Source organism: Dreissena polymorpha, chromosome 10 (genome assembly GCF_020536995.1).
Source record: "Dreissena polymorpha isolate Duluth1 chromosome 10, UMN_Dpol_1.0, whole genome shotgun sequence".
Taxonomy (NCBI): Eukaryota; Metazoa; Mollusca; class Bivalvia; order Myida; family Dreissenidae; genus Dreissena; species Dreissena polymorpha.
This window is the reverse complement of record NC_068364.1, coordinates 6,908,852-6,933,163: the sequence shown is the minus strand read 5'-3', so window position 1 is coordinate 6,933,163 and position 24,312 is coordinate 6,908,852. Positions and strand designations below refer to the sequence as shown.

The following is a 24,312-nucleotide window of genomic DNA, read 5'->3' as shown; positions in this document are numbered from 1 at the left end:
AAAAAGTTTATGACAGCGTTGAGATATACACAAATGCGTACACTATATTGTTTTTAAATTGTTACGTTAAGCAGCATCATTTTAAGAAAGGGGTAAAAATCCAAAATGTCATTAACGGGTATAACGAAACATGATTATTTTTGGTGTACACGCTTAATGTCACCGGCCACATAAATAAGCACTCTGTGACATAACGCAATTTGCATAATAAATACGTTAATTAAAAGGACTCCATTCATGAACGATAACGACACGAGGCGGATATGAACTGTTACTTTCATTGTGTGAAAACATAAGTTTACAGCTTTAAAACAAGCGACATCATTCTTCCGTTTGGATTGTTATGACGATATTTTGGGTCAATTTATTTAGAAAACCATCACGCACATTAACGGTTATTGGCTGAGCTTGAATATTTACTATTAAAATACAAGAGCATTCACACACTTAAAGTGTACAAAGGAGAAATTGATCCTTCAGAATGCGACACGCTTTTGAACATAACCAGTTGCCTTCGTATGCTTGTTATTTATGTCAATTTAAATAAATGGTTAAATACATAAATTAACATATAAATACAAACATAAAAATATCCATAAATGGTTTATAAATGCTGATTACCTAATGACATAGGTACTGGGCCAGCCATAAAATACAGGGTGAGCCTGAAAAAAGTGATATCTAGGGGTGGGAAATCAATATTGGCACCGTAACAGACGTCCACTTTAGGCGGAAACTCGGACTCTTCTGTCCCAGGCGTGTCTTTCCTTTCTTGCATCAGCTGTCATTTGATAAAAAAGAAATTTGCAACAGTTGAATTGATAAATAAATTTGCAATATATGTGTACTTGTAATCATTAAGGTAGCGCAACATACCTGGTTTCTCACGTTGTGTCGGATATTTTCAACAGTTTGTATCGCATTGCTTGTCAGCAAGTAGAATTCGCTCAGTTTATTAAGAAACTTCGGAAACGGGGTAATTATGTCCATGCCCCAACCCAATGCTGGCATGCAAAATATTAAGATGTTTTTAAGGCAATAATGCGTATAACATAAAAATAAATCAAATAGAGGTTTAAGATTTGATTTTATAATCGACTATGCAAGAAATTTACCGTAATGGATGACGCCAGTTACAACAAAATAAGTAAATATTCAAATTATGCATATATTTAATTGTTTCATTAATTTTTAAACATGATGACGATTAAAACTGAAAAAAACCTCGTTTGCGACGCAGCGCGTTTGTTTTAAATGTAATGTTTTGAAGCCATTCTATCGGAGGTAGGCATGCCATAAATAAATCTGTGCACAGTTGAAATTCTGCTGTCAATGTGGCAGACATTCTTTCAAGTTTGACGTTTCCAATGAAAAATACTTGAAATCCAAGTAAACTTGCCACGTGAATATATTGGTCTTGACCTACAAGTCAAGAATAAACTGTATCAAATATCAATTAATCTTATTTATGGCGCACATGTCTTTATTATCTCATAATCATCATTCTTCTCTGTTGCGATATTTTGTATAAAAATGTTAGTGCATCACACTCTATATATTCAATTAACACCAAACAGCTACATAGCATTGGGCATTGAATTTGAAAGCAGACGAAATTGGAAATGATGACTTACAAACGGACATACGTATGTCACGGACATTTGTAATTTTTAAAGCCTCCAATTGTGTGAGAGTATGAACATGTACAATATAACATTCATATAGTGATTATTATGTATAGAAAAATCTATTATACATGTGTATTTAATTATTTGCCATTATTTGTTTACAAATTGCCATAACACCGATTAAAAAGTACAAAAAAACGCACATTGGCGCAAATTAACACCTTGATTAATTTGTGATTAAAAAGTTGAACTAGCAACAATACTTTTATAATTGCGCGGGACATATGCCAAAATTAACTATTTTTATGCATCAACGGGTCGTTACCATAGTTATGTAGAAAAAAAACTATAACTGAACCTAAATTATCATAAGCAATTTCTCCATTGTTTCACAGATTTGTAAAATCCTTAATACAATAGCTATACTTTTAGTAACGAATACCACAAGTTTTACAAAGCGAATCACATGATGACATGTTAGCCGTAAATGTAGACTAGGAAGGGATGGCGTCAGAAAAGTAAATGGTCAGAATTGGTAGACATAATATTAAATATTGTTGTTTTATAAAAATTAATAGTTTCAGAACGCAACTTAAAGTTTATGATATTTGGCCGCTAATTATGATATTGATCTTTTACTGCGGTGCGATCAGAATTGTACGCGAAGGCTAGAAACGGACATTAACATTCCGAAGTAATATCAGCATCTTCCAAGGTATAAAAAAGAAACAGATCAGAACCAATAATAATCGTTGATCTGGACGTTTTACCAAGAAACATGCCATTTGTATAGGGCACATCCTCTTAAAGGGAAAAATAATTCCAATAAATATTATTTTAATCCTCCAATGCATTAATTTTTTGTTAAGTTTGGAAGCAGAAACAATAAATAGTGACAAAGCATAAACGAAAATTTAGCAGCTTTGGCATTTGATTGAGAGATTGACCTTCACCGATAAGAATGACAATTATATGCGATTTCAAGGCACACGTATAATTCGAACTTATAATTAATTCATCGATGAATTTTATTGTTTAAAAGGAGAATATACAGTTTATAAACATGACCTTGAGCTATTACCTTGGCCTTTCACAAAGGAGCACGAATGTTTATGCATATCAACGCCCAAGAGAAGAAGCCAAAATGTATAACCTATGACATTGAATTATGACATTGGATTTTACCGGGGAGCGTGTGTGATTGTCAAGACATGCATGAGAAATAATAACCCGAAGTTATATTACAATCCTCACAGGAATGTTTAAGCAACAGACCAGAAACAAATACAGGATGAAAACAAAACACATCCACAAACCGATTGGTGGTGCGATTACCAAGTGAACGTCGTTTCGGGTTTGACCAGACAGAAGTTACACATTGTCATTTCTTGCGTAATTAATAAAACCGATAAAAATACACAGATTTGCTTGGTACCATGCTATTTAATATTATTAAATAATTTTGCCATGCGAGCGATGTCCTACCAGACAGAAGGACGGACTGGCAAGAAAAATGAAGCTCAGAAAGACGACAAATCTAACACATACGCCGTTTAAGATGGCAACGTAATATGTCGCCTGACTATGAATGCAAAATATCAACAATCGATACTATATCAATACTCATTGAAATATGAGGAAAACGTAAAAATGGTGTTAATATAAAACACAAACATAATGTACCGTTGGGTTGGATTGTTAAGTTGTTACCCATGACTATTAATTCTATTTTCAGCTCAGACGCCACAAGAGCTATGGAGGCATGCATAACTTCCGACTTCGGTCCAATAGGAACTCGAATGTTACACGAGAGGCCTAGGCAGTCATCGTGCACATAACAAATGTGACCCATCCCTTTGGCTATCGCTCCTTTGAACATGGGACAAACTGAAATAAAAACGAATATTGTCAAAATTCGATTTTCAATTTCAATACTGGTAATAATTTATTTAGTTGAATTCATTTGTAAAATGAGGTGAGAAAATATTAAACTTTATCTACTGACTAGTTATCATATAATTATATTAAAGTATAAATCAGCTATAGCGCCAACGCACACATCGGGGCAATAAAAATAGTTTTCCTCAAAATGTCATGCTCAATTTGTCATGACTGCGTAACAACATTGAGTCTATATTAGCCTGTCGTTTGTTTATTGTTTGACATATATGACGTCTTATTACTTTAGCGTTTTATATCAGAGTTTATTGATTGATATAAAATATTAAGTACTAACGTTTGCCGGGTAGCTCTGCCACAGAGATTGACAGTTGACTTGGATCACCAAATTTCAAAAAGCCCACAAACTCATCAGTATTATTGTAGCCGCTTAATGTTTCGTTGAATTTTCCAAAATTGAACGTCAAATTGTGCATTTTTAGTAAGTTTATCGCAATATTTGGTGATAAGGCGGCAAGAGGCTCTGTAGGTGTAGAGTTAATTGTGTTCGACAGTTGTTGTATGGTACCGACGAATTCCTGTGCAAGAATTGATGTTGGGTTGAGCTTGTCGAGTATCCAATCCACCGTTTTTCCATTAACATCGACGATTTCTAAGATATTCGGTACTTTTTGGCTGAAAGAGAGTTCCTTAACATCATTCTTTATCAACAATGGCAATGAAATGGATGGATACTCCGCGTCGAGCGATTTGTGGATGTATGGAATAATTGTGTGCAAACCCATTATTATTTAAGGGGCAATTACCCACCAGAAAACTCACTGGAGTGAGCGGACATACATGAAACATGCACATGGATATAGTTTAGTTGTAGATTTTTTTTTAAATATCAAATTTAGACCATAAGCTTCATTGATCTGATACAGAAACGTCAAATCGTTATAAAATGTTATATTGTTCATTTAAGAGTAAATACTGCCTATACAATTTATGGATCGAAACAACCTGTTAATAAAGGCGCTTCTATCCAATACAAATTCTGCATATAAAGTATGATACACATCCGATAGCTGGCGTCCTAGTTCAAACGCAAAAAGGAATCATTATTTAAATCGCAGTATTAAATTAGACATGACAATTCAGACATATTGAAGGATATTGTGTCTTTAGTTTAATCAAATTCGGATTATTAATTCCTGTGATCTTAAAAAGCTGTTAACTTCATAAGGATTGTCATACTATTGATCAAAGAGTTATCACTTACTAAACATGTTTTGGAGCAAAACAACATAACAATATGCATATGAAATGTTATAAACTCGGATCATAAGTGTTCTAGATAAAAATCGGACAGAAATTATTATTCAAACATAAATAACTCCCTGCAAACATTCAACTTAGTGGGACTTATGACAATATGCGCATTTCTACCGTAAACGGTAATGAAAAGACATTTTTTATCACATTCAAATGATAAGTTCCGGATATTTTGCACGTAAACGAACAACCAATTCGAATTCGAATATGCCAATATAAACGGGAACCAATTTACCGGGCAGGGTCTGAGAGGGGGTTAGGGGGACACAGGCGAAATTCTACCTCCCCCGTATGACCCCAAAGGATATGCACTATCTTTTCCTATGTTATTCATTTTTGATAGAAAACGTTAATGTGGTGCTACTTATCTGATCATTATTGCTCATCCAATACCAACGCATAAAGGCTTCTAACTGATGGTAAATGCCACACTAACATGATTATTATCGCTATCACTGATCATTAAGAGTGTGCAACAACAGCGGGGCATTGGAGGGTACACGATCCATGAACGTTATGGATAACAGGAGAAAGAGGTTCGCATCTAAAACCAAATGCATCTTTATCGGCCATTAATTGCGCCACTTAAGGATATACAAATGTAATAATAGGGAATTGGATGCACTATCAGAATTAAATATTTCCGCGGTTGTCACCAACTTTATACTTATCGCGCAATTTAAACACCGGTTATGTAATTTGCAATAAAGATTGATCATAGGAGGTGTACCCCATTCATGTCTGTTCAATTATATAAATGAATCAGGAAAAAACATAGGGTTAGTTTTAAGTGAATGACAAATTTAACACGGACGTTGGCTCATCCTTCAAGTTTTATGGGACTATGGTAGCGGAGAACAGCTCTCCCACGATTTCATCATCCATTATTGAAGTTCTCTAGTGATACAATAATCCCGCATACAAAATCACTTTTTCATGACCCAGATCAAAACTCAAACGGAAAATAGCTAACTTGAAAATGTATTGTTACATCAGCTGTCACTTTTCCGCGTCAGAACATGGTATTGTGCTTTAAGCCTGTTCTGTCTAAGGTTAATGTAGGGTTTTTATAAGCTTATGCGACCAGCAAAACATCGAATTTAGACTGTGTTATAATAAAATAATATATTTCTTCAATACCGGATTTGTTCGTTCGAAGTGTAAAATAATTATAAAAATGTAGGCATATAGGTCAGTTAGCAACACGAATTTACAACAACTAAACGCAAAAAGTGTTTGTTTGTTGCTGTGCCGGCGAATGAATGTTAATGATGTAATGAAGGAAATAATGAAGGAAACTAGGATAAATAGAAATAAAAGTAGGAATTAAAACGGGGGAAGGAAGGTCAGTCAGAAGGAAGCAAAGGAAGAAGTAAGAAAGAAGGAAGAAGGAAGGAAGGGAGAAGAAAAGGAAGGGCAGAAATAAAGAAGGAAGGAAGGAAGGAAGGAAGAAGGGAAGGAAGGAAGGAAGTAAGGAAAGGAAGGAAGGAAGGAAGGAAAGAAGGAAGGAAGACAGGATGGAACAAAGGAAATATGAGTGGAGGGAAGAAAGGAAGGAAATGAATGAACGGGAGAACGAATGAACGAACGAACAATCGGGTGAACGTATAAGTTAACCGTTGTTGATGTCAATTTCTAAAACGCCCCGCCCACGACCGACTTGATGCCCCAAGAACAGGCATTTGGCTCCGTCTATGATAATAATCAAAGGTAAACACCCTTAAAATAATTGAACCAGAATGACCTGACAGCGACGCGCAGTTCTAGCTTATAGGGATGCGTCTTAAAAAAGTTTTATCAAATTCGAATCATCAATATCTGAGATCTTACGCGGACACAAAAGTGAAAGATTAACAATCCAAACGCAATAACTTCCTAAAAAAAATCGGAACGGCATGGCAAGAATGCGCACGTCAACCTACAAGGGATGCTGCAAATTAAGTTTCATTATGTTCCTACCATTTCGGGAGCATAACAAGTTTATATTACTTTATATCAATTTTTTTACCAATAACTTTAATGTAACAAAGATAAGGGATTGACTACTAGACTACTTGTAATATGTCTTGAATATTTTGTTTTATTTCGGTGGCAAGAGATATTCTCTGTTAACCTACTTGCTTTCGAAGAGTGATTGTTTGAATGTTTCCGAAAACTTAAACGCTTGTTCCTTCAGACTCATTTTTAGACTGTCCGTAAACGCTGCAGAGTCATACAGTGACGAGTCATCTGGTCTGTATTGTGTATCCTCTATTCCAAGCGTACTTCTAATGGCGGTGTCGTCAGGTTTTTGTGCATGTCGTTCGATGGCTTCCACCTTTGTATTGGTATATCCTTGGTGAACCGTTTCACCAGATTCAAAAATCATTCCAATGTGCCTGTATGTACCGTTTAAACGTTTAACATTAATGAACATCCGTGTTTAATCACAACCTTTACAATATTCCTATAATAGTATTATAATATACATTACTCGTTAAGAAATAAAGATTCTACTTGTCTGAATATGTAATTGTACAGTTGCTCTGTCTATAAAGCTGTGACGTCAACTTATCATTTATTCCATTGAGGTCAACTGCAACGATGAATATTACTATATACGTTCGCATCACATAAACTTTATACTTTATTCCAGAATAAATTCCGATTTTGCCGGTTTGAGGTTTTTTTTTCAAAGAAAACATCATTTTTTTTTCAAAACTGGAAAAAGAATGTAAAATAATGTGTGAAAGCTTACCAAAATTCGTGATCGTTACATTCCTGCTTCGACATTGGATTAAGAACTAAGCGATAGAGAAACGAGGATGGATCGATGTAGTCATAATCATAATCAAGCCGAGGATCTTTTTGCGCTTTGCGAACTGAAACATGGATAGAATTTTCTGCTCTTGATTGACCTCTACAGACTTTGTTCGTGCCTGCCACTCCGATGCGTTCACCTGCGTTAACGGTCTTTCCATTCCACTGTTCATCAGCGTCTATGTTTTCCACGACAATTTCAAATGGCAAAAATTCAGGGTCGTTAGGTTTAACAACAACTTTTTTGTCGCGGCTGTATACATATAAGCGTCCGTTTACTGGCATTACAATCTGTAATTGAAGTAAAACATCGTCATCATGAAAAAAACATCGCCAAGATTGAAACGTAAATATTAAAAAAAGCAACCACAGGTGTTTTTTTTCATGATGGTGGTTAAACCTATAGGTTGACTCGAAAACCCACAGAAGTCTTCATTGAAATTCATTGGTTTAAATGTTACCCTCCAAAGACTTTCAATTTATATCCGTTCGTTTGTTGCGCGGGTCAATAATGAAGACGTTATAATAATATACTAGACGGTCAATCAAACATCTTTATTTCCCGTTATCGTTCCATAACCTTCAAATAAAGTCATCGAACTTGAGCCACCGCGATTGAGTCATGCCTTCTGTTTATCTTCTGAAAACGTTTTACTTTTAAGGATAATCCATCAACGGGTATAAACATAAAATGCAGACACAAAAGGCGACTAAAACATTTTTACCTCCAAGAGATAAATATATACAGTCCACTCTCGTTATCTCGAAGTCGGCGGGAACAAGAAAAAATATCGAGATAACGAGAGTTCGAGATATCCGATTAGGCATTTTCAATGAAAAAATGAGACGAAAATTTACCTTGTTTTTAACATCTAAATACCTGCTCAGTTGTCTAACTAAAGCCGTCACCGTTTGGCATAATACTCTCTACCTGATATATACGCGTTTTTACGAGGCACGATTAATTTTGCTATTAAAATGCTTAAAATGACGTTTTAAGTATTACTGACTTGCATGAACACATGCGGTTATAATTTTTCTAAACTGTCAAGTAACCATCCGGTAATGTTGCTATTTAAAGTTATGATCCAATTGACGTCCAATCAAGACGAGGGTTTTTCATATGAACATGCGTAAATCAGGTTCCGGAATACTGAACTGTACATGTACATTTTGTAGTTTGAAATACAAATTTCAATCGATTATTAGTACAGGATCAAATAAAAATGAAAAGCCATTTTGTGTCTTGTCTTTATTATCTTTATTACTCAACATCCCCAGATCTAGATACAGGCTTGAAGAATTGCAGTTAATTGAAGTTAAAGTGGCAGTTAAAGTGACAGGCCTTACTCAAGTGTTAATGGCTAACGACATTACACACGTGTGATCATCGATGCAATTAACGGATCAATTTCCTAGCGCACAATATCGGGAGCAGCCGGGCGAAGCGAGACGGTGAAGTATCAAAGAAACATTTTCTCACCTTTTTCCGACACTGGAACATTTATTCGCACTTCGAGATAAACCACAGAAAATACATGTAAAATCGGGACTCGGGACAAAACTTTATATCGAGATATCGAATTATTCGACATAACGAAAATCGAGATATGCGATGTTTATTTATATAAATAAAAAAGGAAAAAAAGTTGGGACATTGAGCTTACTTCGACATATCGAGAATATCGAGATATCCGATGTCGAGATAACGAGAGTGGACTGTATATAGGTTAAACTCTTCAAAGACTTTGACTTTGAGATGGCTTGACTAACGCCGTCTGCACATCGTCTCGAATATCGCGATAAATAATTCGAGTATTAAAATAATTATTGAAATGTAACGAAAATCCATTAGTTAAGAAGATATTAAGCGGCCACAAATAGAGCGGATAAGAAACTAGTGATTCAATGATTGTAGCTTGAATTATAGCCTCGCCATACATGCATTTTCCTTATCGATTTACTGACTTAAGCAATACTGGCAAGTTTGATGAAAATATGCTAAAAGGAATAAACTAGACTCAAAATGTTAAGAACCGAATGACTGAATGATAGTAAGGCGAAATGATGGAAAAAGGACATTTCTATAAACATGTTTTAGCTTGGTGCCGGGAGATAAATTGAACAAACGCCTGCCTTAACCTTTGCTTTTGTTAAATAATAAATATACATACAATAATTTTACAATATGGCATTAATTTTTCTTAAATGTTTATGTACTGATAAATCTTCCAGAGATAGTGTTGGATAGAGAATGCCAGGAAATCATATCTGCGCTGACCTACCGATTTTCCCTCAGAGTGTAGTATATCAACCCCAGTGGTTACGTATGCCCCGTTAGCTGTAGAAGGCCAAACGCCTGGGAGACAATCTCCAACAGCATCACGACGCCTATTAGGAAAGTATCGATGGAATTTAGGTCCGAACACCTTTTGAACTAATGATCTTCCCGTGTCGATACTTGAAAAAGAAAATATATCTAGTTGAATAATTAAATTAAAATGAAAGTCTTATATAGCAGGCATTACCCCTACGTGAGCATTGTAGTACATTTGTAAAACCGATAAACACTGTTTAAATACAGATACTTACTCTTCTTTGAGAGTCTTAAAACCTCTTTTTATGTATTTAACCCCATCCATGATGGATTTAAACACTTCAACAAATGGTGTCACAAAATCGAAAACGCTTTGAAGCGGTACAAAAAGCTGGTCCCATTTTTGTTGTACGTTATTGATAACATCATGAACCATGTCTTTCTGAAATTTAAGAATTAACGTATATGAACGTCTAGATTTTAAAAAGTCGACTTATAACTCATATTTCAGAAATAAATGAAAGCTTCGATCCGACCAGACGGTAGAACACAAATAATTGTTAGACATTTCATTGATACTAGACACATCAATTTGATTTCCATTGGTAAAAACCATGAGCTAAAACACTTGCCACAACTAAAATGCCGTCACTGATTGCCGCATTGCCTTCTTTCTGTATTGTCTTGTTACGGTACTTAATGTTGTCATCAAGCTTCTTGAAAGCATGTTTAAGGCGCCCTAGAATTTCCGGCATATCCTTTGCTGTGTTTATCCATTCCACCACTCGCCCTTAAAGTATTTTTCTTTTAAGAACTAGATTCAAACGAACGCATACAAATTCTAAGGTACAGCAGCAAAGTACTTCTAAATGGACAGAAGAGTTACTTCTTCAGGACATCATTAGGCGACCGTTAGTAATGCCGTATCTCCCCTGTTCTGGTTAACCTCTTCCTTGAGAAGATAATAAAGGGGACCCTACAAGACCACCATACCTCTATATCCATCGCTGGCAGACCCATTTCCAACTTGAGCCTTACCGATGACATTGACCTCACGGGTGGCACCAGCAGTGAAGTCAACGACCTTGAGAACTGACTATGAAAGAGCAGGAACAAACGGGAGGGAGGTCAGTACGGAAAGTCGAGGTCGATACCAGTGCAGACATCAAAATGAAGGGCGATGCGAGGAGCTTGAAGACGTGACCAGCTACAAGGAATTTAGAGAAACCCTGACCAAGAATAGTTCCAACGCCGCTGAAGTCTAAATAAGATTTGTATGAAGACCGCAGCAATCGCTAGACTTAGCCTTGTGAACAAGTAGATCAATTGTCAGACTCAGCTGTTGTGGAAAAGCATCTTCATCAGCTTCCACACCTAATAAGGCTCTTTAAATCCCTCATAGTCTCCATCATACTTGACGGCTACGTGGCCTGGACGATTCAACGGGACTCATAACGCACGATACATACTTTTGAACTGAAATGTCTCCGAAGACATCTCCTATATGGACCAACGAGAACGTAAAGAATATGGCAACACCATTTGTTAGGCCGCAAGAGCCCCTACCGGAGACCGTCTAACGCACAGGTTGGCAGGGTTGGGCATGTCTCCGTCGAGGCCGACAGAAAAACAGCTGGATGAAAAATGTAAAAGAGTGGAAGCCACTCCCCACTCTTGTCAGTTACCCAAACCAGACTTGACTGGCTGCGGATCTCTGTGTTATCACCTCTCACACCAACCACAAAAGGCCAGAACAAGGGAAAGATGATGAAAATGAATTGCTAGAAAATATTGATTTAACACAGGCAGCGGTATCATTAAGATTGTTCCTATCCACATGCAACAATGTACATGGTAAGGTAAGATTATGTTGATTGTTGTTTGGTCAGGTTTGGTCAAGGATAATACCTTGTCTTAGACTCACTCACTCCATGATATGATTTGATGTAATTTATTGATGTTTGACTATTTTATAGAGTTTCTTAATTTAGGTATTAAAAGGAAACCATTCAATTGTATTGCGCTTACAATGACCCCGTCTGTATTTTAAAGTGTCGTTTTGAAGAATATATCTATAGCTTCATGAAAATATGCCCATTCGTTCTCAATGTACATCGTTAAACCACCAGTCTATGTTGTTTTGCAACTGTGACCATAAGCTCACCCATTCCACATGTGTTTTATATCAGGCATCAGTACATGTCTTTTCATTGCAATTAAAACACTAATTCTCGAGGTATTAAGCAGAAACAATTTGGCTATTACTAGAAATAGTAACAATGACATAGACTCTAGCCAACACATATGAAATCACAAACAAGTTGTGATCATTAGGCATTGTAGTGGTAAAATTAACCTAAAACAAATCCAATCTAAATGCAACCGCCATCTAGCTTAACTAAAACTGCTCCTGATAAACTATATATTGAATATGTTTATGTAAATGTAGGTATAAAATAACTTTTTTCACCAGAGTAACCCACATTAAATATGGGGTCATCCATGAGTTAAGGATAAACGATATTCCTCGAATCATTTATGAGAACCCAGATTACAGAAAAAGGCTTATAAACAACTGACGATGAACGAACGTGTCTATGGAAAAATAAAATCTAGAACTGCTCATAATAAAAATATATGCATGTGAAGACCATTGTTTCTCAAACCAGTTTATCTCAATGCAAAGTGGCAAATATAGTTTTTAATTTAAATGCACCACATAGCTATTCTAAAAACAAAGTGGCAACTGCAGGTTTGTATTTTAATAAATCACTTTCTTGTCGCAAAGGCTTTTTAAGTTAAGTGTACAAAATTGTCAGTTTTAGTATGATTGTGAGGTGATAAAACAAATCATGTACACAGATTTTTATATTGGTGTGTTGTTAAGCATTCTATCATAAAGAGGATTTTTTTGCATTTGGTGGAATATCGCTTTTAATTTACGAGTGATCATAGACAATTATATGTTCACGAGTGGCGAATCCACGAGTGAAACCACGAGATAAAATTTATTTTTTCTATGATCACGAGTGAATTAAAATCGATATTATACCAAATCTAACAATTTGTTTTGTTATTTCATGCTTACAAATGATTATTAATTTATTTTTGCCATTCCGGACAAAATTATTCCCCATTGGGCTCCCCCATGTATTATGAAAGGAAGCTCATCCGTATGTTTTTATAAACATCAATGCAGCGTAGTCGCCTTTGGTAAAATTACCCTACATTGGGGGTCACAATGGGGAAAATCAAATATATCTAAAAAAAGTTCCGGTAAATCAATGAAAATTATCGATAATTTTCACTGTTAATCTTTACTGTAAGTGTAAAATGAAATGTTACAGGTCGCCGTGGTGTAATGGATATGGTGTCCACGTAGCGACCGGGAGGTCATGGGTTCGATCCCCATCGTGGGAGCGTTCTTTAGATCTCCCCCAAATACACCGAGTACTGGTTCTATGCCCAGGAAACGGACTCGAGAGCGTTCATATAAGCCTTAGGCTTTCGATGCAATCGAGCTAAAATGAAGAGGTTTAAACTAAACTAAACTAAAGTGTGAATTATCAGTTTTAATTCACTGATATTTCTCTATACACCATCGGGAAGCATAAAATGAAGTAACTATAGTAATCACTTAATGCATGCGAGTATTGGTATAACAAAATAACAACTGATAAATGAAACGCATAAAACAGAACATTAACGATTTATTTACATCTTAGACGGTTTTATTCGTTTTTATTAAAAATGCGCAATAACAGGGGGAAAAATTGTTACATTATGTTAAACGTTTCCTTTAGCAAAGATTAAGGTTGAAAATTTGAAGTTTATAATCTGGAATGTATTCGTTTCTATCCGATTTTTACATTTCCTTCTGATCCCATCCCACTACTTCTTATAATTGTCCGTAAATATGATTCGGATGCGCGCCGGAAGTAATATATCGGTTTTTCTGCCTCATTGATCAAATAAACTTTAAATGTATTCACCTAAACATTTAAAAATGTGTAATTTATATTGCAAGGAATACCTTTTATGAAAAGACATGCATCCTCGACCTGGTTTTTGAAGTCAATGGCCATGGTAAGAGCCACTTTAATGCTAAAAAAGAAATAAAAACATATAATTTTAATTAATGACATAATAAACATACATGTGGTATACTTTAGAACTAAATATCAATGGAGATATTTCGTACATTTGTATTAACTATTTTTTATCTACTTTTCAGACAATTGCATTATTAATGCTGTTCATCGCCTGGCAACAACTGGGTAAATGAATAAGGTCGATTTATAAGTACAACCCTAACATTTCAAGAAATCCAACTTTGTAGTTGTAAATTTAAAAACAAAACGTGTATACAATTTTAGGTGCACCAGCAGGTGTAAAATAGCACGAGGTCAATTATTTATGGTATGCGACAGATTTCTAGACAATTTGACACATAATCAGACAAAGCAAACACAACTGAATACAACTTTTCTATCAGCCAAGAAACGGCAAATGTATAGCATTCTAGATTAAAACCAGTTTAATAGCATTCTAGATTTAAACCAGATTAATAGCATTCTAGATTAAAACCAGTTTAATAGCATTCTAGATTAAAACTCTAGATTAAAACCAGTTTAATAAAGCTACCAATCTCGCAATCAACCAACGAAATATTCAATGTCACATTCGAACAATTGAAAATAAGCGAAACATAAAAAATACCGCAATCGAAGATTGCAAAGTATGGGTCATCGTATTGAAAAGGGCCAATGAATAAACATTGATGCTATGAAGCTTTCTATCAAATTTTTGCACATGTATTTATAAAAAAAATTAAGTATAAATACAAACTAGTATCGGCATTGTATAATATTGTGTTTCATTAAAAAAAAATATAGGCGATTACATTAACATGTAAATACCGCATAACTTATTTTTTTGAAGTAAACCACCAGCATGCAATATTTACTACGGCCTGACTCACGATGGTATCACAAAGTATTAACTCCCTTCCCTCTTAAAGTCTCTATAACGCTCAAAATCAACGAAAATTTCGTATTGTATTTCGTAAACTAAAGTTAACACCTAAACAATCAGTGTTCCTTATTGCAATAGCCACACTTTCAACGATAGATGTGGTATTATTTCATAGATTTTTGTAGATACAAAATGCTGGTTTTTATTTATTTTTGACACAATTAATTCCATTTTAATTTCCCGCAAATATATCTATTCATACGTTACACGAACACCATATTAGTGTTCATGTGTCGTATGAATAGATATCGTTGCGGGAAATCAAATTAAATTAAATATGCAAAATATAATAAAAACGAGCATTTGTATCTACAAACATCTATTTTACCAGACCACATCTGGCGTCGAAATTTCGGCAATTGACAAAATAAACACTGATTTTTAATTTTATAATTTTATTTTTCGAAAAATTGTATGAAAATTTCGTTGATTTTGAGAAGTAATGTTATTTATTTAAATAAATAATTATTAAATATTTTATATAAATTGGCATTTCTACAAACGACAATTTAAACGTTATGAATAACTCCATGGTGTAGTTCGGTTACCACAGTTCTAAATATACAATAAACGTTCTAGTTAAATGCTAGGATTTTAATCTTGTTTTTTTATTTTTTAATATCAATAATATGAAAATACATCTTACTCTTGTATTGCTCTTGACATTATTGTGATGGCTTGCATTGGATTCTGGTAGAGTTTTTGTATACTTTCAGCTATTGTTTTAATAGCGTCCGTAATCTTCTTAGCTGAGTATGGCAACGCCATCGTAACAACATCAACGACGTCCTTTCAATGGAAAGATACGGTATTTTATTAAATGCAAACACATTCTAAAAGGATAATTTCGTATGTATAAGCTCAAATAAAGATTTGTCTTACACGCACTAAAAAGGGTGTGAGAGATTGTTAGTTTATTACAAAAGTACTCAGCCTTGCATTTTTAACACAGAAAACACATCAAATACACTTTGGCCCGACCGACTGCATGGACTACACGATGGGCAAGTGCCAAGTATATATCACCTTAATATATGTAGACCAGAAATTAAAGAAAAAAAATATCCGCTCTTTATTTTGAACACTAAAACAAAATTTACTTGATCACGTGTCAACAAAGAAAGCAAAATTACGTCAACCTACATTGTAGAAAACTAGAGCATCATTTTTGATCCCGTCAATAAAGTCGCTAACTTCAATGACGATGCTCTTAATCTCTTCGATCAGCGTATCGGCACTTATTCTAAGCAGCTCTTTTACGAAGTCACGCATTTGAATAGCCACCGCACCAAGACGCGTAGGAAGATGTTTCACAATCTCCACAATTTCTTTTACAACTTCTGTAAGCGACTTACCACCTAATTAAAAACATGTTACAATTAGGGTATCATAACACTAATATTGTAAATAGTTTTTGTTGCAACTAAGCACCATGAATCATTTCTTGTGAAGTTCATCATACATGTTGCTTGTATTTTAACGCGCCAAAATTTGTCAAAAGTGTGAGTGTTTGCAAATCGATTTGTAAAGACGAGTATTTTCAGAGAAATATAAGTAAACCATATATTTACCGTTTAACGTTTTCAGTATGTTGCTGAACGCTGTAACGCTTCTGGTGATTGGGTTGACAATTTTTGCCATGACTTGGTCATACAGATTGACAAGGTCAGACACTCCGTTAATGTCAAAATCCTATATTCAAATATAATCATAAAACGGTATAATCCAAGTAGTATTTAACATAAGATATGCTTTATAAGAATTGCATCATTCAAAATGACTGAAACACATGTAAACACAAGGAATAGTTAAAAGGTAGCTTTGTAGAATTGACGTTAATCCTGTGCAAACATAACGCTATAAAATTCAATAGTCAAAACGAAATAATCAGTATGCTTTGTGCAAATTTTAGTAAGTAGTCAAGTCAACAACGAAAACTACAGAGTAACTGTTTTTGACGATACTGCTTCAACAAAGCAGCTCGTCTAAGTTATCGAACCATGCAAACATTCTTCACAATGGCGACCTATGTGAAAGACCGAGCCAGTCCAATTGAGATAGCTCGATTTTTCTAATCGGCATACCTGGCTGATTATCATTCATAACATTCTCCTAGCAGAGTTGCCGTTCGTGCCTCAACATACAACAATAGCCGCGCCCATGAGAGAATGTTGACACTCTTGCCAAAATTTTCTTACAGCAATAATCGGCTTGTTTGGCTATTTAGAAACTGTCATTTAGGATATTTGAGTTATTTATTCACTAAATCTCCGCTTATGACAACAATGACTGAAATTCGAAGGATATATTTGATGTGAATGAAGAACTTTCTGGAACAGCTTGACACCGAAAATCTGGCATACTGGTATTTTTAATTATCAATTTAAATTACATTTTGCTTTATAGATTGTAATAGAGCATGTTGCGACTTATTGAATGACCATGATACCCGATATAAACATATCATAGGGGATTTGCAGATCACCAAGCTGTCCAGAAATTCAACATTGATTACAAACTCTTTACTGTTTTGTACTCTTTCTTCTTTCTCTTTTAGTACTTTATATTATTTTAAAGTTAAATGAACTATGTCATAGTAAAAGAGACATTTAGGCGATTGTGGCCAGTTTGGATCCAGATCAACCTGCTGTCGCTTGAAAGCTGTTTGGTCAACATTGATTACAAACTCTTTACTGGTTTGTACTCTTTCTTCTTTGTCTTTTAGTACTTTATATTATTTTAAAGTTAAATGAACTATGTTACAGTAAAAGAGACATTTAGGCGATTGTGGCCATTTTGGATCCAGATCAACCTGCTGTCGCTTGAAAGCTGTTTGCTTAAAAGCGGTTTTCTGACAAAAACAAATAGTTTCATTGGATACTGATTGGATTGCGCCTGTCCTGTGACCTGGCTCAAATAATAGAATTGTCATTAATCAAATGATTTTATTTCGAACATTAATCAAGTGTTTTTTTTTCTGATCCTTCGGGATTAATGACTCCAGCACTTTCCTGTTGAAAATTGAATACTGCTTTATGCAATGCTAGGGGGGCGTGAGAGATGTTGCACCTTCCATTATCACTCGATTGGTCATTGTCGGCTCGGGTCTACTTACATGTACCCCGGATACTATTAAGTATACTTACATGTACCCCGGGTAGGGTCAATATACTAAAACGTACCCGGGAAATTTAACGCTAAATCGGTCGTTGTCGGTTATTTTTTTATTTATTATATATTAACATTTATGTCAATTTTCTGTAAAATGGCCTCCATATTATCGGAACACATACTCAAAAAGCATGTTGATGCAGTTTTTTTAAAGAGAAGTTTGTTTAATATACGCGGTTGCGCGTTTTACGGCACCGGATTTTAGGCGGGAATACAACACGGGTTCAGTCTAACATCGACCGAGTACGATTACGTATATTTACCGTACCCGGAGTTCATGTATTTAATATACTTAAGAGTACCCGGGGTACATGTAAGTAGTACCCGAGCCGACAATGACCAATCGAGCTCCATTATAAACCGACTCAATATAACCGAGTCGGCAATATTTGACTTAATGTTTGGTTTGGTTGCTCTCGAGAGATCGAACACTTTCAGAATCTTCATGAAAGCCTAGTGGTAGAGTGTCGACTTTGATTGCAGGAAGTTGCGCTGCGGGTTTGATCCCCAGAAGCGACATTGAAAACTAGCCAACTTTGTTATCTAAAAGGCTGATAAACCTGATATACTAAGATAATTTGAATTTTCTCTCACATGATGGTCATCAGTTATATTATATAAAAACTCACAACAGTAGTAAACAATTGGACAATAATTAATGGACGCATCTTTTATTTGTCTTTGACACTTTGATTTTGACATGGCCTAGATTTAAATATGTGACTTGACTTAACCAGCACTCTTGTAACAGAGCTCAAGTTTAAATGCACCATTGAAGATCACCTAAATCCGGATTTGCTATTATAGAGGTGTGGAAAGTTTTAAGAGTGTGACAAGTAAGCAAAAATGGGTCATTACCAAGAGGCCACAACTGATCTATTACTATTTTAAAACAAGGAAAATCAGTGCCTGATTTAGATTTCCTTACATAGGTCAATAAAAACTAATTTCAGAAGCCTGGTAACAGTTTAACGTTAATCTTACCAATGTGTCAGACCAGGGCCTTGATTTTGAAATCTATGACATGCATGGTCAAGTCTTCATGAAATCATGACAAAAAATTGTATTTTAAGTCCTTACTTGACCTGGCTATAGTTCTCATATTATTATAAGCTCAATCAGTATATTTATATCATTATTTATGCTTTGTGTATTGTAAACATATTCACAATCATGCAGATACCTGATAGCAATAAATAATAACGAAGCCACCCATAATGTAAAGGTCATTGACAAAGCCTATGGTAAAAATGTGAACACATTGAGTTTAATCGCCATCTTGTGCCAGCAAAAACAACACGTTGACAGGTTGTCATTTTTGACAGTTTTACATTCACTTTTATTTGGTGATATTAAACTTTTAACAATTACGTGGCTAAGAAAAATATCACCATTGCTTATGTAATATATTTTTTGCACATTTCTTCAAACAACTTACATCAATACACGATTTGCTTCGTTAATTAAAACATTCCTGATAGGTTACCGCTTTGTTAACATATTTCGCTTACATTTTGACGCGCGTAGGTAGGACCGCATTACCGCTTCCGAAATGTGTATACATACTATTGCATTCGAGGAATTTATCCGATGTTTGACGGAAAAGGCCAAAGATGTGCGATTGTGGGTCAAGTTCCCCACAGGTGTTACTTCCCCGTACCTCCAATTTTTTTCCGAACCCAAAATTTTTCGTACCCATTTTTTTTCTTTCCCAAATTTGTTTCCGTACCCAAATTTTCTTTCGTACCTATTTGTTTTCGTACCCAAATTTTTGTTCGTTCCCAATGTGTTTTGTACCCAATTTTTTTCGCATAATTTTTTCATCCCCAATTTTTTTGTACCCATTTTTTTCGTATCCACAAACACAATTGTGGTAATGTAGATAAACTTAAATAAATGCTTTTATATCCATCCGCTACAAAAGCATCGTCACACCAGTTATGTCAGTACTTTGATTATTCAAGTTTAAGCAAAAGTTAATAACGCTCAAATGATACACGTTCGTTCGCTTAGCCTAGTGACACAAACTATATGGACATTATGTTTTTAGCTAAAAGGACCTTTGAAGCCGATGCAGGCATTTAAATTCTTACCTATACGGTCGGTATTCAGGACGTTGTTGCCTTGCCTGATATAGACCTTGGATTTTCTTACCTGAACGGTATCTACAGTGGTTTTTAAAAACTTATCAACATTTAGGTTCGCGTAGTTGAAAAAGACATATGCCTTGACCATACTTTTTTGAAAACATTCATTTCATAACTTATGGGATCTTTGAAGCAGTTTTAGGACTAGTCTTGAGAATTCATTTCGTAAGAAAATTAATGTCAACACCAATGTGGCCTTGGTAGCAGAAAGTTCTTGGCGTTTCCTATCTTTATATATAGGCTTTTGCTATTATTATCATAAGGATGTTCGGTTAATAACCGATAAGACTTTTGAATCATATATATACCTTATTAATTTTTAAAGTTTTGACTTACGTTTTAGAGCTGATGGGACATGTACAGGCTTTGGCAATTCTTGACCTAAAAACATCCTTGTCATAGCTGATGGGAAGATTAAAACAAATCTTTGACTTTCGGATTATAACTTATGTGACATTTAAATCCATGCATTTGAAAGTCTTACCTGTAAACCTTTCAGGCCTATTCCGATGAGGCATTTGAAACCGATATAGGTCATCACGACCATTACCTTAATTGACTGTATGTATGATTAGATGTGATCCTTGATAAAGACCTTAGTTGTACGTTCATTGAGTTTATTCTTCATGTCATTGTTGACGTGGCCCTTGAAGCAAATATAAGCCCCGTGGATACATACCGTGAGTACATTCATGTCGTACATGACGTGAACTTTAAAGCAGACATGGGCCTTGAGAAGGTCGATTTTAAAGTCAATCATTCCAACATGCGCTTCTGAATAAGCAGCGTCATACACATCAATCGTGTAATGACTGCTCAGCATAGCTAAAATAGCAACACAGAAAACATTAATAAGAGTCAACTCAATTGCTATATTATTCCTATATAATTGCCATTATAAAAGTGTTCATTTTAAACCATGATGCAAAGTAAGGTTTTCAGGTCTTCTTAATTGTATACACAGTTAATCAAATTCAACGTGGTTTGAAACTTTAAGAATATCGGATAGCTAGGTATGACAGTTATATAATCTATATTATCTTTATTGTTATCAAACTTATTTGTTGAATCAGTCATCTGCAAATAAATGTTCGTACCGACGTTTAGATCAAAATTATTTCGCATGGTTAGACCGAAGCTCGCCCCGATATTGTTGCTTCCTATCGTCTTACGCCAATCCTTGTCGGGAGGTATTGGTTTAAACTGTCCATTTAGAAGGCTTCTCCGAACACGACTCACGATCGGATAGGTGTAATTTTTTCTGTCGAAGTTAGATATCAAAATTTGAAGAAGTATGTGGCAAAATTAGTCAAATATCATGTAAACTAGTTTGACCAAGTATACTTATAACATGTTCAAAAGGGTATCTCAAATAATATCAAATCGCATGTATCGATCGACTAGTGATTTTAACTGTTTTTTTCTCCTGATTATGTTTCTCGAGTTATTTACTTACCAGTTTAAAAGCTCTTTTTATGTCAGGTCGGTTTGAAAATGTATGCAGGCCGAAGCCAATCACACAAACTTAAATTTAAATACTCATTCTGAGTGTATGATTGATTTCTAAACATATACAAAAGCATAGGTATTCATTATCGGTGTATGATTGAATAAAGTTGTTATACAGGTTTTGAAGGTGCGCATGTTCAATGATGCGGAAATCAAGATTTCCTCGTGCATAGATTTGTAGGTTTGTTTATTCGACAGGCAAGCAGGGTAGAGCGTTGACATGCTTTAAATCGTTTTATTTTTTATTTGCTAATGCTATGTTTTGTTTAAAGGCTTATATTATGCTTTATGTGTTTCAGTGAGTGTTAAGAGAGTAGAAGGATGACTTAAGATAGAAAGGGGCATTGGTTCCGGACATTAACGAGTATACTTGTTATACTCCATTTTTCACAGTTCTATGTATAATGACACTTATTTGCCATTCATACTTTATGGCAATGTTTTTGGTTTTTTTTGGAACCAGTGTTTGTGCGTGTGTTTTCAAGAAATAAATTACCCTGCTTGTGATAACACCTAAACAAATGGTTTTGTTTTTATTATAAATGGTTAGATGATAAATAATTTATGTTTGACATAAAATGAAATGGAATATAAAACATAAATCAAAATATTTTTTCAGCCGTTCCTCTCGAGCCCTCTGCTTTTTCATATGAACTAATTCGTTTTTCATGTATACCTTATTACTTCTGTCTCATGTTCAATAGTGAAATTTCTGTCGTCAGCCTTTGGGTGCTTGTTGAACACGTTGTGTGCAGTTATCCTCACCACTTCATCATGGTCGTGTAAGATACTTGTCAACAGCGCATGTGCGCTCTTTAATAATAAATAATATTGAATATCGTATTGCTTATTTAAATTAACACACATTTGCAATTAGTTAATAATTTCATTGTGTAAACTTATTGATTAAAACACATGTGTAAAATTGTACCTTGTTGCATGAGAAATGTCTCAGGCCCTTAATAGCCGCTCGACGCCAGGCTGTGACGCCCACATTTGGTTCCATGTATGACAGAATGTGATGTAATGATCGCTGATCTCCGGCGTTACCGAGACTCTGTAGGAGAACCATTTTCGTTTCGATATGCTTACGGGCTTGCGTATCATCTTGAATAGTGGACCGGCGACGGCGCGGTTTTAGGATATTGCTAGACCTTGCTGTAAAGTAATAATAACTGGTTCATAATTGGAATTTTCCTTCCAGACGAAAGTTAACAAAAAAGATGGTTTGATGGTAAAATAACAGACATTAAAGGACAGTTATAAGGTCTATGTTGTTTTTAAATGGATTTTTGTATTAAAGGGATCTTTTCACGCTTTGGTAAATTGACAAAATTGAAAAAAGTTGTTTCAGATTCGCAAATTTTCGTTTTAGTTATGATATTTGTGAGGAAACAGTAATACTGAACATTTACCATGGTCTAATATAGCCATTATATGCATCTTTTGACGATTTTAAAACCTAAAAATTATAAAGCGTTGCAACGCGAAATGATTGAATAATTTGGAGAGTTCTGTTTTTGTCGTTAAATTTTGTGAAACTACGAAGATTGCTTATATAAGGTATAAAATATTTTAAGTATGTGTAATCGGCGGAATAGCTCAGTAGGCTGAAGCGTTTTTACTTCAGGACTCTGACAGGACTCCAGGGGTCACTGGTTCGAAACCTGGTCCGGGCAATGTTCTTTTCCTTTTTTTAATTCTATTCTTGATTTTTTACTGGAGCTTTTACGATCCAATGTTTACATTTATCGATATAAAGCATTTAATAAATAAGTTAAAAAATGCCAAAATCTGTGAAAAGGCCCCTTTAAATGATTGTCCAGGAAACTGAACGGAGAAATTATTTGATGTGATGTTTTGAGATACGGATTTAAGTCGTGTATGAATACATATTGTTTCAATAAGATATTAACGCACAAATGTGCGTCACATCAAGCCTATTGAAAGACTAAAAACTACAGTTGTCGCTTACTTTCATTGTGTTGATCAAGCCAGTTCTCTATACGCTCCACGATCCTATTCGACTCCGTGTTGTTTGGGACATGCAATGACTTGGCAATAGCTCCAAGTGTGAGACACGCCCGCCTACGGGTTTTTGTCAGTGCCGGGGTATCTAAGAAGTCATTTTTTCAGATCTGCATTATACTTTTGGGTCAGCCTCTTATAGCAAATTACATAAATAACTCGTCATTTAATAGAATGTTGGATAAGCCTAAATCGAATTGCAGACGATACAGGAGTTTATTCCCCGTTTCATAAAAAAAAATTAACCTTCTTTAGGCACTTTTATTTAACATGTGAGTTGTTCTTGTATTAAAAAGTTTGTCAATATGTAAAAATATTATCAATACTAGTTTTAACATGCGTTTACCGGACTCAAAACTAAAAATGGTAGTTTGCGTAACTGTACATAACATTTGTTATAAAAAGAAATGTGAGATTGAAATGTTAATCCTAACACAACTTTTAATATGCTTTCCAAAAGTGT

At 35.0% G+C, this 24,312-nt stretch overlaps 1 protein-coding gene across 1 annotated transcript in view; it reads right to left on the bottom strand.

Moving 5' to 3' along the window:
* The window catches only part of LOC127847342 (uncharacterized), a 65,717-nt gene that overhangs the window by 22,696 nt on the left and 18,709 nt on the right, over positions 1–24,312 (bottom strand). The window contains exons 15-33 of the mRNA XM_052379187.1: positions 23,797–23,937; positions 22,753–22,979; positions 22,498–22,634; positions 21,410–21,573; positions 20,992–21,137; positions 16,566–16,686; positions 16,138–16,352; positions 15,641–15,783; positions 13,994–14,064; positions 10,589–10,750; positions 10,236–10,398; positions 9,929–10,103; positions 7,582–7,934; positions 6,962–7,222; positions 3,865–4,202; positions 3,312–3,515; positions 1,225–1,422; positions 877–1,004; positions 622–781 (exon numbers count right to left, since the gene is read on the bottom strand). Of these exons, the coding sequence (XP_052235147.1) occupies positions 622–781; positions 877–1,004; positions 1,225–1,422; positions 3,312–3,515; positions 3,865–4,202; positions 6,962–7,222; positions 7,582–7,934; positions 9,929–10,103; positions 10,236–10,398; positions 10,589–10,750; positions 13,994–14,064; positions 15,641–15,783; positions 16,138–16,352; positions 16,566–16,686; positions 20,992–21,137; positions 21,410–21,573; positions 22,498–22,634; positions 22,753–22,979; positions 23,797–23,937 (3,507 nt within the window). The remainder of the gene's footprint in view (positions 1–621; positions 782–876; positions 1,005–1,224; positions 1,423–3,311; positions 3,516–3,864; positions 4,203–6,961; positions 7,223–7,581; positions 7,935–9,928; positions 10,104–10,235; positions 10,399–10,588; positions 10,751–13,993; positions 14,065–15,640; positions 15,784–16,137; positions 16,353–16,565; positions 16,687–20,991; positions 21,138–21,409; positions 21,574–22,497; positions 22,635–22,752; positions 22,980–23,796; positions 23,938–24,312) is intronic.